The following is a 16,879-nucleotide window of genomic DNA, read 5'->3' as shown; positions in this document are numbered from 1 at the left end:
AAGAATAAAGTTGGAGGGATCACCACAATGGATATCAAACTATACTACAAAGCCATTGTAATCACACAGCCTGGTACTGGCACAAGAACAGATATATAGATCAATGGAACAGAATTGAAACCCCAGAAATCAACCTACATCATTATGGTCAATAAATATTTGACAAACCAGTCAAAAGCATACAATGGAGTAAAAATAGTCTCTTCAATAAATGGTGTTGGAAAATTGGACAGGTACATTAAAAAATGAAATTAGACAAAAAATTTACACCATACACAATAATAAACTCAAAATGAATAAATGACTTAAATGTAAGATGAGAAACCATAAAAGTCCTGGAAGACAACATAGGCAGTAAGATCTCAGACATCTCACGTAAGGAGAATTTTCGCTGATACATCTGCTAGGGCAAGAGAAACAAAATTAAAAAATGAACAAGTGGGACTACATAAACATATAAAGTTTGTCACAGCAAAAGAAACCATCCTCAAAATGCAAAGGGAACCCACTTTATGGGAGAACCTATTCACCAATGATACATCTTTTAAGGAGTTAATTTCCAAAATATATAACACTCATACAACTCAACAAAAGGAAGATAAACAATCCATTTTAAAAATGGGCAAAGGACCTGAATAGACACTTCTGTAAATACGACAAACAGACGGCCAAGAGACATACGAAAAAATGCTCAATGTTACTAGTCACCAACAAATTAAAACTACAATGAGGTATCACCTCACACCTCTCAGAATGGCTATCATCAATAAATCCAAACAATAAGTGTTGGTGAGGATGTGGGAAAAAGGGAACACTAGTACACTGCTGGTAGGAATGCAGACTGGTGCAGCCACTGTGAAAGCAGTATGGAGTTTCCTAAAAAAAATTAAAATGGATTTGCCATTTGACCCAGAGATTTCACTTCTGGGAATCCCAAAATACCAATCAAAAGGAATATATGCACCCCTATGATCATAGCAGCATTATTTACAAGAGCTAAGATCTGGAAACAACCCTAAGTATCCATCAGTAGATGAGTGGATAAAAAAGCTGTGGTACATTTACATAAGTGAATACTATAGGGCTATAAAGTAGAAGGAACTCATACCCTTTGAGACAACATGGATGGACATTATTATGCTAAGCAAAATAAGCCTGTCAGAGAAAGGCAAATATCACATAACCTCATTGATATGTGGAATCTAATGAACAAAATAAACTGATGAACAAAATAGGTCCACAGACATAGAAGCATGGACAGACTGACAGATCTCAGAGGGCAATGGGGAAGTGGGGTGGGAAGAGATCAACCAAAGAACTTATATGCATATCTGCATAGCCCATAGACACAAGACAATAGTGCGATGAAGACCTGGAGTGGGTCGGGGCCAGGTTAAGGGGCATGGGGAGGAAATGGGGGACTTCTGTCAACAATAAAAATAAATTTTAAAAATGATACAATTATGTGAAAAATTGTGCGTCAGCCCCTCAAAGATTTACCAGTTAATTTAATTTGAAACCAAAAATCTTATAAATGTTCCTAATTCAAGAGGGGCGGTTGAAGTGAATTAAATCACAGTTTGAGAACCTATTATTTCGATTTCATAAAAGGGAGGCTCTAGACCATTACTTGTTTTTACTTAAAGTCCAAAAATTTTTTCTGATTTAACATTAAAAATAACTTGTTCTATTGTGTCAGTATATCACAGTTAAAAAGGAAGCAGTAACTATTTAAAGTAACTACTAAAGTTAGCAGCCAATTGTGAATGAACTATCAGAAGGAGTATTGACTTTTCTAAGTACTAGGATTTGGATATGGTAGAACAAAATAACTATGCTTTAACATTATTGTAAATAAGATCCCAGTTGCAAATAAGCAGAGCTCTACCTTGAGTAACTTCACTTTTTAAAATTACTGTATCCATGTTATTATCAACTCTCCACATTATAGGCATTAAATACAATTCTGAGCATTGGAGCAGTCTATTTACATTACCATTAACAATGTCAAGTAGAACTTTCTTTTAAAGTATCGCTCTTTCCACCATAAATTCAGGAGAGCAAAAGGAATTAATAAGATACCAGAGGCCCGGTGCACAAAATTCGTGCACGGAGGGGGGGTTGTCCCTCAGCCCAGCCTGTACCCTCTCCAATCTGGGACCCCTCAAGGGATGTTCGACTGCCCGTTTAGGCCCAATCCCTGGGATCCCTCTCACAATCCAGGACTGCTGGCTCCCAACTGCTTGCCTGCCTGCCTTCCTGATTGCCCCTAACCACTCTTCTGCCAGCCTCTTTGCCCCCAATTTCCCTCCTCTGCCAGCCTGGTCACTCCTAACTGCCCTCTCCTGCAGGGTTGATCACCTCCAACTGCCCTCCCTTGCAGGCCTGGTCCTTCTCAACTGCCCTCCCTTGCAGGCCGGGTGCCTTCCAACTGCCCTCTCCTGCTGGCCATCTTGTGGTGGCCATCTTGTGTCCACATGGGGGCAGGATCTTTGACCACATGGGGGCAGCTATATTGTGTGTTGCAGTGATGATCAATCTGCATAGTGCTCTTTTATTAGATAGGATAGAGGCCTGGTACAGGGGTGGGGGCCAGCTGGTTTGCCCTGAAGGGCGTCCTGGATCAGGTGGGGATTCCTTGCGGCGTGGGGCGGCCTGAGCGAGGGGCCTGTGGTGGTTTGCAGGCGGGCCACGCCCCCTGGCAACGCAAGCAGAGGCCCTGGTATCTGGAATTTATTTTCCTTCTACAATTGAAACTTTGTAGCCTGGAGCAGAGCCAAGCCTGGGGCTCCCTCCGAGGCCCGCAGCCATTTGTGTTGGGGTTATAATTGAAACTTTGTTGCCTTAAGCGGGTGGGCCCGGCCAGGGTGTGTGGAAAGCTTTGCTTCCCCTGTTGCCGGCGGCAACCCTGGCCTGCTCTCTCAAGCTCCATTCTGCCGCCATTTGTTTACCTTCTATAATTGAAACTTTGTAGCTTGAGTGGAGGCTTAGGCCTGCAACGGCTGGCAGAAAGCTTGGCTTCCTCTGTTACCTAGGAAACCTTGCTCTCTGTGGCTATAGCCATCTTGGTTTGGGTTAATTTGCATGCGCACTCTGATTGGATGGTGGGCGTGGCTTGTGGGCGTGGCCTGTGGGTGTGACGGAGGTATGGTCAATTTGCATATTTGTCTATTATTAGATAGGATTACTGCATTAGGATTTAGTAACTTCAGGTAAAATGGCAGCTTCAGGGAATAAGACTCAGACAAAGATCAGCACTACTTATCAGAGAAATGCAAATTAAAACCATAATGAGGTATTACCTCACACCTGCCAGAACTGCTATCATCAATAAATAAACAAACAAGTGCTGGCGAGGATGTGGAGAAAAGGAAATCCTCCTGCACTGCTGGTGGGAATGCAGACTGGTGCAGCCACTGTGGAAAACAGTATGGCGTTTCCTCAAAAAACTAAAAATGGAACTGCCTTATGACCCAGTGATTCCACTTCTGGGAATATGTCTGAAGAAACCTGAAACACTAATTCAAAAGAATTTATGAACACCTATGCTCATTGCAGTGTTGATTTACAAGAGCCAAGATTCGGAAACAGCCCAATTGCCCATCAGTAGATGAATGGATAAAAAAGCTGTGGTGCATTTACACAATGGAATACTACTCAGCCATAAAAAAGGAAATATTACCTTTTGCAACAGCATGGATGGACCTGGAGAGTATTATGCTAAGTGAAATAAGCCAGTCGATAAGTACCATATGATTTAATTTATATATGGAATCTAATGAACAAAATAATCTAACAAAATAGACTCACAGATACAGAGAACAGACTGACAGCTGCCAGAGGGGAGGGGTTTGAGGGCAGAGTGAGAAAGGTGAAAGGCTTAAGCAAAGGAAAACAAACAAACAAACAAAGTCTCATGGACACTGGAAACAGTATGGTTATTGCCAGAAGGAAAGGGGTGGGGGAAGGTAAATTGGGGATAAATGGTGACAGAAGGAGACTTGGCTTGGGGTACTAAACACCTAGTAATATACAGATGATGTATTATAGAATCATATACCTAAAACCTGTATAATTTTATTAACCAATGTCACTCCAATATATTCAATTAAAAAGGGACTCAGACAAAATGATGTTTAATAAATTCTATGGCAATTTCTGATTTTTAAACTGAAGGTAAACACTAGTGTAATTTTAGGCTTGAAACTTTAATCCTAGTTGGGCCTACCTTCAAAGAGATAGGTGGAGTTCACAGATTCTTATCCCACTGAAGGGCATTTAAGATGAGGCTCAGGATTTTTAAAGGAAAAAATGTGGAACAGAGAAATATGATGAAATGTAATGATCCTAGCAGAAGCAACCAATTCTTCTTTTAATAGAGGTGGTGATTTCCAAGTTTCATACCAATCACAAATTTCTGTTGTTCCCAAAGGTCCCTGCAGAGAACATTAAAGGAGGCAGGCTGCAGAGGACAAGTTTCTCTAAAGAAAATGTCAGTGTTCCCAAAAGAAGAGAAGAACACTAATTTTATAAATAACATTTTAAGTAGGTCAAAGTTTTTATCTTTAGTGCTCCTTACATGAACAACACTTCAGTGTTATACTGACATTACTGATGGCATTTGTAAACAAACAAAAAGCACCCAATTAAGAGAAAATTATTTTTATTACTAAAGGGTTGAGAAAGAAAATCAACACTTGCTACAAAGTTTTAAAGCAGCTAACACATTCTATAAATTGTACATTTCATCAATTAGAAGATTCTGGTGTAAATACAAACAGCCAAAACACAATATGAGACGCCCTAGCTGGTTTGGCTCAGTGGATTGAGCATTGGCCTGTGAACTGAAGGGTCCCATGTTCAATTCCGGCCAAGGGCACATGCCCAGGTTGTGGCTCGATCCCCAGTAGCGGGCATGCAGGAGGCAGCCAATTAATGATTCTCTCTTATCATTGATGTTTCTATCTCTCTCTCCTTCTCATCTCCCTTCCTCATTGAAATCAATAAAGAAATATATTAGAAAACAATATGAGAAAAATTATGAGGCTATTGTTCTCTCCAAAATGGATCCAAAGGCCTCCTTTTCATAGATATAACTCCATACATTCAAAACACATGAGAGAAAACCAAGATGGCCGCATAGGTAAACACCTGAACTTGCTGCCTCCCACAAACACTTCAAAACTACAACTGATCCACTCATCTGCTGATGGGCCTTTAGGCTGTTTCCCAATCTTAGCTATGGTGAATTGTACTGCTATGAACATAGGGGTGCATATATCCTTTCTGACTGGTGTTTCTAGTTTCTTGGGATATATTCCCAGAAGTGGGATCACTGGGTCAAATGGGAGTTCCATTTTTAGTTTTTTGAGGAAACTCCATACTGTTTTCCACAGTGGCTGCACCAGTCTGCATTCCCATCAGCAGTGCACGAGGGTTCCTTTTTCTCCACATCCTCGCCAGCACTTGTCATTTGTTGATTTGTTGATGATAGCCATTCTGACATTTGTGAGATGGGACCGCATTGTCGTTTTGATTTGCATCTCTCGTATGATTAGTGACTTAGAGCATGTTTTCATGTCTCTTGGCCTTCTGTCTTCTTTCAAAAAGTATCTATTTAGGTCCTTGCCCACTTTTTGATTGGATCATTTATCTTCCTTTTGTTAAGTTGTATGAGTTCCCTGTAAATGTTGGAGATTAAACCTTTATCAGTGATAACATTTGCAAATATGTTCTCCCATGTAGTGATCTTTCTTATTGTTTTGTTGATGGTTTCTTTTGCTGTGCAAAAGCTTTTTATTTTTATGTAATCCCACTTGTTTATTTTCTCAGCATATGAGTGGATTACAAAATTATGGTACATCTACACAATGGAATACTACACTGCTATAAAAAAGAAGGAACTATTACCATTTGCAGCAGCATGGATGGAACTGGAGAGCATTGTGCTAAGTGAAATAAGCCAGGCGATGAAAGAAAAATACAACATGATCTCACTCATTTATGGAAAATAAAGAACATTATAAGCTGATGAACAAAAAGATAGATACAGAGGCAATAAAGCATCGAACAGACTGTCAAATTACAGTGGGAAGGCTGGGGAGTGTTGGGGAGGGAGTGGAAAGAGATCAACCAAAGGACTTGTATGCATGCATATAAGCACAACCAATGGACACAAGACACTGGGGGGGGCGGGTATGAGGGCATGTGACAGAGGGTAGGGGAGGCTGGGGAAGGTCATGGGGAATAAAAAGGAGATATATGTACTACTATGTGTAATACATTAAACAATAAAATAAAATTTAAAAAAAACTACAACTAAAAGACAAAACAGATATCCAGAACCATGGGAAGGCTGGCTGAGTGGAAATTCTACAACTAGAATGAAAGAGAAAAGCACACTGAGACTCAGAGGAGGTGTGGAGGTGCGGAAGTGAAGTGCGGAGGTGCAGAGGTACGGAGGTGCACGCGCGCGGAAAGGGGCTGGCAACTGAGTATGCTGTTGTCTTTTTCAATCGAGAGGGAGACGCAAGCTCCAGACTGCTCTGAACTCCAGTTCCTGGAGAGACTCTGGAGACCCAGACTCATACGGGGAGAAACTGGACTGTCTGGCATCGGGCCGGATCACAAGGATGGCTCTCAGAGGTGCTTGCAGCGATCATTGTTCCTGCACAGTGCTGTGGGACACAGAGACCCGGGGGCCTCTTTGAGGAGGGGCTTACAGTCAGCCATTGCAGTTTGCTTTGCCCTGGTGATTCCCTGGGAACACGCCCCTCCCAATTTACAATCGCACCCAAGCTGTGCGCAGAGGCTTTTGCATATGAAAGGCCTGGTCTTTTGCAATCTAAAATTACCTAACAAACTGCAGCTGGGTCAGAGAGCCCCAGAACTTCCAAAAGAAGGCTCAAAACTCCACAGCAGCTTGCATTGCTTCACAGCTGGGCCTCATCTGGGCATTTCCAAACCCCATACAAAGAGAAGGAATCTGCAGATGTCTTTGTAGCTCCTGATGGGTGGCCTCAGGCAGTGGCTGACTTTGCACCTCCTTGGAGATCCAAGAGCCAGTGCACCCAGTGGTCAGAGTGAGACCATCCAGATTACAACTCTTCAGATCCATAACAGACAAACTCAGAGGGCAGACTCAGTGAGCGCCAAAGCCCCACTGAAGCAAGTCTTGTCCCAAAAGGGTGTCTCCAGCACAGAAGTTCTCCCATCATAGACACAACTGATCCTCACAGCCAATAGGCCTGGAGTTCAATTCCTCCCAGCAATACCAACAACAATCAAGGGTTAACTACAACAAGACTGTGCACACAGCCCACAAAGGTGTGCACCAAGAGTGTCCACCTCAGGTAACTGGAGAGGCTGAGCCACTGGGCCCTATAGGACACCTAGCACACAAAGCCACTCCATCAACTCAGGGAAGCAGCCAAAATGCGGACACAAAGAAACAGGTCACAAATGAAAGAAATGGAGGAAAGCAAACTACTAGATATAGAGTTCAAAACCACGGTTATAAGGTTACTCAAGAATCTTCTAGAAACCTCCGAGAAATTTAGTGAGACCCTCAAGGATATGAAAAAAGACCAAGTAGAAATTACGCATACACTGATTGAAATAAAGAATAATATACAGAGATCCAACAGCAGACTAGAGGATCCCAAGAATCAAGTCAAAGAATTGAAATATGAAGAAGCAAAAAACACCCAACCGCAAAAGCAAAATGAAACAAGAATCCAAAAATATGAAGATAGTGTAAGGAGCCTCTGGGACAACTTCAAGCATACCAACATCCAAATTATGGGGGTGCCAGAAGAAGAGAGAGAGCAAGATATTGAAAACCCATTTGAAGAAATAATGACAGAAAACTTCCCCCCACCTGGTGAAAGAAATAGACTTACAAGTCCAGGAAATGCAGAGAACCCCAAACAAAAGGAATCCAAATAGGACCACACCAAGACACATCATAATTAAAATTCCAAGGACAAAAGACAAAGATAGAATATTAAAAGCAGCAAGAGAAAAACAGTTACCTACAAGGGAGTACCCATACGATTGTCAGCTGATTTCTCAACAGAAACTATGCAGGGAGTGGCAAGAAATATTCAAAGTGATTAATAGCAAGAACCTACAACCAAGATTACTCTACCCAGCAAAGCTATCATTCAGAATTGAAGGGCAGATAAAGAGCTTCACAGATAAGAAAAAGCTAAAGGAGTTCATCACTGCCAAACTAGTATTATATGAAATGCTGAAGGGTATTCTTTAAGAAGAGGAAAAGGAGAAAAAGGTAAAGATAAAAATTATGAACAACAAAGTGACAACAAATACATATCGATCAACAAGTGAATCTAAAAATCAAGTGAATAAAAAATCTGATGAATAGAATTAACTGGTGAATATAATAGAATCAGGGGCATAGAAAGGGAGTGGACTTACAATTCTTGGGGGTAAGGGGGTGTGGGGGGTGACGGAAGAGACTGGACAAAAATCGTACACCTATGGATGAGGACAGTGGGGGGGTGGTAAGGGCAGAGGGTGGGGTGGGAACAGCATGGAGGGTAGCTATGGAGAGGAAAAAAGGAACAACTGTAATAATCTGAACAATAAAGATTTATTTAAAAATAAATAAAAATAGTAAAAGTTAAAAAAAAAAACACAAAACAAAAACAAACAAACACATGAGACTGAGGAAATCAATAGTACTGTTCAGGACCATCCTATACAATAAAGAGGTAATAAGAAAATTTACCATCATGTCCTCACAAGATGGCTGCCTACGAACAGGCCGGCAGGGGGGTTAATGAGGGATGACCAAACGAGTGAACAAGCAGGCTGTGTGGGGCAACCAGGCCGGCAAGGAGGTTAGTGAGGGAAGACCAAACGACTGAACAAGCAGGCTGCGTGAGGCAATCAGGCTGGCAGGGGGGTTATTGAGGGACGACCAAACAACTGAACAGCAGGCTGTGTGGTATGACCAGGCCGATGGGGGGGGGGGGGCAGTTGGGGGTGACCAGGCTGGCGGGTGGGGGGGCAGTTGGGGGTGACTAGGCCAGCAGGGGGGGGCAGTTGGGGGCAACCAGGCTGGCAGGGGGGACAGTGAAGGGCAATCAGGCTGGCAGAGGGGGGCAGCTGGGGGCAACCAGGCCAGAAGTGGGGTAGTAAGAGGCAACCAGGCTGGCAGGGGGGCAGTTGGGGGTGATTAGGCTGGCAGAGGGGCAGTGGGGGTGACTAGGCTGGCGAAGGGGGCAGTTGGGATGAACAGGCTGGCAGGGGGGCAGTTAGAGGCAACCAGGCCGGCAGAGGGGGGCAGTTTGGGGGTAACCAGGCTGGCAGGGGGGGCAGTAAGGGGCGATCAGGCTCGCACGCAGAGGCAGTGAGGGGCAACCAGGACGGCAGAGGGGTGTAGTTAGGGGCGACCAGGCAGGCAGAGGGGTGTAGTTAGGGGTGACCAGGCAGGCAGACAGTTGAGTGATTAGGAGCCAGTGGTCCAGGATTGTGAGAGTGATGTGTCCAACTGCTGGTTTAGGCTGGATCCCTAGGATTGGGCCTAAACTGGCAGTTGGACATCCCCCAAGGGGTCCTGGATTGGAGAGGGTGCAGGCTGAGCTGAGAGGACACCCTCCTGTGCACAAATTTCATGCACCGGGCCTCTAGTAATAACAATAATCACAGAAATATAAGTAACAATAGCAGCTACCATTTACTGAGTTATTAATACAAGCCAAGCACAGTGCTTAAATACTTTATATGGATTACTTTATTTATTCCTCAGCACAATCCTATGAGGTAAGTCCTGTTAATATCCCCATTTTTAAGATAAGAAAATTTAGACATAGAAAGGTTAAATGACTTATTTTAATTTTAAACCCAGGTCTTCATCTACAAGAATGCAGCACTTTACCACTATACACTATATAGTATCCTCTTATAATTATTAATTGTATTAAGATTTCATTCTTTTTCTGAGGTTAGTATACTGTCATTTCCTCTTTTTCTGCTCTAGAGCTTTCATGAAAAAGAAGATCAGTTAATATGCAGTTAACTAGAAAAACTGTAAACAAAATATTTACAGAATAAAAAGATCTGTTAGTCTATCAGTGTTCAATTTTTATTCTAGTTTCTAAAATATATACATAGATATAGAAGCAAATCTGTTTAGACTCAATCTTTATTTGCCCTGTGAGCCCCTGAATATTTTTTAAAACATCCTATTGAATATTTTACCTGCTGGCAAAACTGAGGCTAGATAAAATATGAAAAATATCCTATTAAATACAATAAGAGTTGAGAATTATGCTGAGTTTTGTAAGTTCTTTTAAAATACAAAAATGCCAAGTATATAGCATCAAAATGATTATCACTAGTTCAATGAAAAGTCACTTAACCATCTTCCACATAAAACACTATGGAAAACAATAATTCCCTAGAAAATATTTTATATTTCACTTGATGCAAAAGGAGAGATAAAACTGAGAAAAGAACCCAAATAGCACAATGATATGAGAAGGGCTTTATCACTAACTCTGCTTGGTGACCATGTCATTAGCTCAGTTTCTCTGGGTTTGATTTCTCCATCTGTAAAGTCAGTGAGTTGAACAAGATGACCTCTTAGGCTCTTTCAGTTAGTTCTACAAGTCTATGATTGTGACTCAAAGGACTATTATTGATTGTTTTCTTGGCTACTACAGGGTAAGTGACAATTTTCAGTGAAAGGACTTTTCGCTATTTTAGTTGCACATACGGAAGTTACTGGCTAAAGATAAAAATTAATAAGAAAGACCTTTTATGCAAATACTAGTATACTCAGTGTTCTAAGGCCAGTAGATCATAAGACAACACAGTTTCACTCATTCTGTCTATATTCTACATGTTAATCTCCTAGCTACCCAAGGATAAATCACATGTACATTTGAAAACTAAAATGTTAAATTTTTCAAGGGCATAATTTTGTGTTTCAGGTCCTAGGTGTTTGCAAATATGCAGTGAACCAATTGTCACCAACATTTTAGATATGTCTTGTCAGGTTGCATGAGGAAGAGAAGAAAATTATCAAAATCTGTGCCATAAGAGACGGCCATGGGCTGACCATCTAGCACCTAGCATCTAATCTGGCCAGCCAAAGGTAAAGATTAGTAAACTAATACTTGTAGAAAGATGACTATGAGTACAAGGAACTATAAAGAGTGCTTTCACATATTGAATATCAGGTCTATTTCACTGATGAGAACATTCAGACATAAGAGATTAAATTGGCCAAGGTCACACAGCTAGAAAATAGCCAGGCCAGGATTTAAACTCAGGTCTTCAGACTTCCAGGCCCCTGCCCTTAGCATTAAACTATGCTGAAGTAAGATGATTATTTAAATGGTGACACAACTACAGTGATCAAACTCTTAACTGTTCAAGCATTGTACTGAGCAGGGGAAACTCCTCAGTGAAATAGAAAGAAATAAGGATGCCATTCTAGGATAGCCCCCTCCAAAAGAATGTAAATTATTTACAAACTAATCCATACAATTAAGGGCAATTCAGGAAGCTTTGGGCAAGTAAATAATTACTACTTTTAGAATACTTTAAGGCTTAAAGTAATATGTATAATCAACAGGCACTAAGAATCATAAGGCAAGTGAATGATGTTTCAGCTATAACAAGACAAAGTGACACTTTTAAAAAACTGCCTTTTTGTGAAATAATTATCACAGTTGATATATGATTGGTATAAGTGCACACCAATGTGTATATATAGAAGCATGAATAAAAATAAGTGCATTATCTGGCTCACTATATGAATATGTAGAGAATTAAAAAACTTACCTTAGATGAGACTATTCTATTATCACAAAACCTTTGTGCAATGTAATCTTCTGCTACTGAAATTGGATGATTGCCAACAAACACCGTGCGTGTACCAACTCGTTTCTCTTCTCCAGCACACTGACCAAGAGAAAGAGGGGGGAAAATGAGTTTTCTTTATCACATTTCTCCATGCTTCTACAGAGCTCAAAATACTCATCTAAGCATGTCTGACTATGATCTAGAGAGAAAGAAACAGTAATAGAGAGAGGAGAAACCCTTGCTAGGAACGTCAAACTCCACTAAGCTCTTAGTTGCTGATTTAGTAAAAATGTTGCTTGAGCCAACTGTTCTCAGGCCAACACTGTAATTCTAAAATGTTTAAATTAAATAAAGTATCCTAGGGAAACAATAATTTTTATTGCCAGTCATTTTTCTTTCATCCACAGAATCTCAACCATCACCATCAGAGCAACACACTAACTTAGGAAAGGTCAGACTGAAATATATAATTTTTACACAACTACTGATGACAACCTTGACATTACCCTTACCAGACAGCAGAAAACAGAATACAAATTACTTCTAAACACAAAATAATTACTTATAAGAATACAGAAATACTAATGGAATGTTCAACTCTTTCTACAAAGAAATTTGGTAAGTTCTTTGGCTTTCCAGCAAAGACATTCCTTTGTCATCTCTCAGGGCCTACTGTCAAAAAGTCACATTTCACAAATTATATCTTTAATGTCCCTTTTACATTTTTAAAAATCAGATCTGCCGAAACTATAAGTTCTAAGGTTGAACTTCATTTTACCTCAACCTTGTATTTCACTGAGGCTTCACTGTTTTCTTAATTTGGGATAATACATTTTCTTATATAAATTTGAGACAGTCTCCTTCGATGATACTTATTTTATCATGTTTGAGACAACGATATACACTGAGTGGCCAGATTATTATGATCTCTGAACACATAATAATCTGGCCACTCAATATATATATATATCTAGATCAGTGATGGCGAACCTATGACACGCGTGTCAGCACTGACACGCGTAGCCATTTCTGATGACACGCGGCCGCTGAGGCGGCCGCATGCCAAGGATGAAACATTTGCGAAATAATGTTTTTTCCTCAAAGTGACACACTACCCGAGTTATGGTCAGTTTTTTGGCGAAGTTAGACACACCAAGCTCAAAAGGTTGCCCATCACTGATCTAGATAGATAGGTAGGTAGGTAGGTAGGTAGGTAGATAGATAGATAGATAGATAGATAGATAGATAGATAGATAGATTAGAGGACCAGTGCATGAATTCATGCATGGGTGGGGTTCGGACAGCCTGGCCAGGGGGAGGGGACATGGGCAGTTGGCTGGCCTGCCTGCTGGTCAAACTCCTGGTCGAGGGGACAATTTGTATATTAGCCTTTTATTATATAGGATATACACTGAGTGGCCAGATTATTATGCATTAAGAGATCATAATAATCTGGGCACTCAGTGTATTTAAGTCACAGGAAGTATGACAGAAACCAACATCCACTTATATGTTTCCAATATTTTTTTAAAATGATAATCCCTCAACCTAAAATGTTTTAAAAGTATACAGCCACAAAGACTTTCCTCCCTTTCAATAATCCATTTAAAGGTCATCTCTACCAATAAACAATCATTTTACATTTCCAAATGTCTATGTTTAGATGTATTCTAGTTATAATTTTTGCACCTTATATGGATAATACAGGGAACATACTTTAGTTTGAAAAAATAAGAATCACCTCCAAAATATAGATAGATAAGACCTCTTGCCTTACCATTTTTATTTAAGCTTATTAAATAACTAGAGGCCCAATGCACGAAATTCGTGCAGGAGGGGGGGGTGTCCCTCAGCCCGGCCTGTGCTCTCTTGAAATCTGAGACCTCTCACTCCTAACTGCCTGCCTGCTCGCTCCTTATCAATTGGCTTGCCACTCATTAGCGCTGCTGTGGAGGAGGGAGAAGTTCCTACCACTGCTGCTGTGCTCTTCAGCCGTGAGCCGGCTTCTGGCTGAGTGGCACTCCAGCAATGGGAGTGCAATGACCACCAGAGGGCAGCTCCAGCATTGAGCGTCTGCCCCCTGGTGTTCAGTGCACATCATAGCAACCAGTCGTTCCACTGTTCGGTCGATTTGCATATTAGGGTTTTATTACATAGGATTATTTAGTGGAGTATTTCCTTTGAAATCTATAGGGAATCAACTGAAGAGTAACTGGGATTAACTAAAGTAGGAGAGACTGAGGCTATATATAAAGGGTAACTTCTAGAAATCTACCCTGGCATGGGGCTAACAGAGGTTGTGGGAATCTCTATCCATGGCAAGCTGGAAAAAGACACTAAGTATCAGTGCTGAATAGCTTAGCTTTTTACCCATATGCCCAAAGAAAGGGCATTAGAACAATTGATTGTACAGGTCCTTCACATGCCAAGAGTCAGTGATTATAGCAGATAAATTTTCAAATGGTTCCTGGAAATCAATAAAAATGGCTTTTACTAGAATAGTAGCTATATGCATTGTGCCTCAGGAACTGAGTTTGTTTGTAACTGTAATATATAGGGTCTGACACAGCTTACTGATAAGAGCACTAAATTTCCCATATCAATTTTGCAAAATGTAAACTGAAATTGAATACACCTTCTAAAAGTATAGTTTATTCCGCTTCACACTTATGCTCACCTTCTGTGGTAATTATAGGCTCATTGTAGTCTTTACAATACTTGAACCTTATAATGTACCAATTTGAATTACAGAAATTGTCAAATTCATATACACACTGCAATGTACAACCTTTATTTTAATATTCATAAAGTTGGTTCATTTTTCATATAAGCAAGAAATAGCATAGAGTAAATAAAAAAGAGCTACTTTTTATGCCAGTTCTCAGATCATTCCGCATATGGAAAGGGGGAAGAGTAAAAGGAAAAGAGGTAGAGGGTCAGTGAGTTTTCTGCAGGATGTTTCATGCACTGCCAATATAAACTGTTCCCCTCAATTAACAATGGTCACTGATTAACTTAAAAACAAAAATGAACTAGTGCTTCCTTAATTTTGAATTGTCTTCAACTTTCTTCTCTGGCAGGTCACAGCATTCCAGAGAACAAAAGGAAGGAATGAGCATAATCCAAATGTTCAGGCATGATATTTTTATAAATTCCCTATATCTGAATGGCATTTACAGTTTCCCTAAGTGCTTTCCCCATACATTATCTCTAGGATCTCTTTCAAATACACCTAAGTGACCTCTATATCTCCATTTAATTGGAGAATATGAATAAAAATTGATGGGTAGGTAGCAGGGATAGAGCATTAATAGATGATGAAATAAGGGCCTGAGAACTGCATCATGTCCACTCCAGAGGATTTTCCAAAAGGGCAAAATCTCCTCAGCCCCAGCAGGGTGGGGTTTGGAGCTTCCTGAGAACTGGGGGTGAGGTGGGATGAAGGCGATAACTGTTTCACGCTTGTTTTTATTCTCAAATCTGATGGACCTGCAATTTCTGGTGGAATCTGCTCTTTTTAATGTTATTTGGCCTGCATATAAATGGCAATGCTGAACTTGTGTAAGTTCACTGTAATTTTCCACTTGCTGTAAATGTAGCATTAAAACAGTGGTTTTAGTTTTTGTGATTTTGAATAATGTAGGTGCCTTAGCCACAGCAGAGAAACTCCAAGTAGGAATCATAAAATAATTTTCCATTTGGATGGCATACAATGTAGTCTGGAGTGGAAATGTATGAGTCCTGCCATCTTATAATGAACTAGAGGCCTGGTGCACGAAATTCGTGCATTGGGTGTGTGTGTGTGTGTGTGTGTGTCCCTCAGCCCAGCCTGCACCCTCTCCAATGTCGGACATCCCTCTCACAATCTAGGACTGCTGGCTCCCAACCACTCACCTGCCTGATTGCCCCTAACTGCTTCTGCCTGCCAGCCTGATCACCCCCTAACCACTTCCCTGCCAGCCTGGTCGACGCCTAATTGCTCCCCTGCCGGCCCGATTGCCCCTAACTGCCCTCTCCTGCTGACCTAGTCGCCCCTAAGTGTCCTTCCCTGCAGGCCTGGTTGCCCCCAACTGTCCTCCCCTGCTGGCCCGGTCACCCCTAACTGCCCTCCCTGCTGGCCTGGTCACCCCCAATTGCCCTCCCCTGCCGGCCTGGTTGCCCCCAACTTCCCTCCCTTGCAGGCCTGGTCCCTCCCAACTGTCCTCCCCTGCAGGCCTGGTCCCTCCCAACTGCCCTCCCCTGCTGGCCTGATCACCCACAACTGCCCTCCCTTGCCAGCCATCTGTGGTGGCCATCTTGTGTCCACAAGGGGGCAGCCATCTTGTGTGTTGGAGTGACGGTCAATTTGCATAGTACTCGTTTATTAGATAGGATTCTAATCTATTAAGAGTCCCTCCTGTGTTAAACTACTTCCCATTCAAATGTCCTCAGAAATAACATTTTTAAGAATTGAAATATGATGGCACCAATTCTATTTTAATGACACATCATACACTATAATGAAAAATATAAAGAGTATTAAACAGTATATTTATAGGATATGAATTAACAGAGAAAGCAATTTAATTTTCTTCAAAATAAAAACCATCCTTTTGTACTCTTATTTCATACCTCCACAGTATAAACTGAATATTGTTTTAGTAAAGCAAATAACTTTCTCCAGAACATAGTCTCTCAATAAAAATCAGAGTAAAGTGATACTGTAATTCAGCTAGCACCATCTTAAAATCCTGTGCCATTAGTAATCATAAAACACAGAAAGTTGTTGGAAGTATAATTTGTTTCTTGACTTCCTCTAGACCAGGGGTGGGGAAACTTTTTTCTGCCAAGGGCCATTTGAATATCTATAACATCATTCTTGAGCCATATAAAATTATCAACTTAAAAATTAGTCTGCTATACTTTGGTCAAATATTTAATTAACTCACCCCTAATGCCTTGGCAAGGCCAAACCAAATGATTGCACAGGCCTCATACAGTCTGCGGGCCGGATGTTCCCCACCCCTGCTCTACACCAATAACTCAATAAGAACTAAGGGAG

The 16,879-nt window shown here is 41.1% G+C and overlaps 1 protein-coding gene across 2 annotated transcripts in view; it reads right to left on the bottom strand.

Annotated features, from left to right (window-relative positions):
- ATP11C (ATPase phospholipid transporting 11C (ATP11C blood group)) overlaps positions 1 to 16,879 on the bottom strand; it is a 235,943-nt gene that overhangs the window by 123,659 nt on the left and 95,405 nt on the right. For both annotated transcript variants that reach the window (XM_079765342.1, XM_079765343.1), the window contains exon 2: positions 11,818 to 11,937. In XM_079765342.1, coding sequence (XP_079621468.1) covers positions 11,818 to 11,937 — 120 coding nt within the window. The remainder of the gene's footprint in view (positions 1 to 11,817; positions 11,938 to 16,879) is intronic.

Source organism: Cnephaeus nilssonii (genome assembly GCF_951640355.1).
Source record: "Cnephaeus nilssonii genome assembly, chromosome: X".
Lineage (NCBI taxonomy): Eukaryota > Metazoa > Chordata > Mammalia > Chiroptera > Vespertilionidae > Cnephaeus > Cnephaeus nilssonii.
The sequence above is the reverse complement of the archived record's forward strand: the minus strand, read 5'-3'. Positions and strand labels throughout refer to the sequence as shown.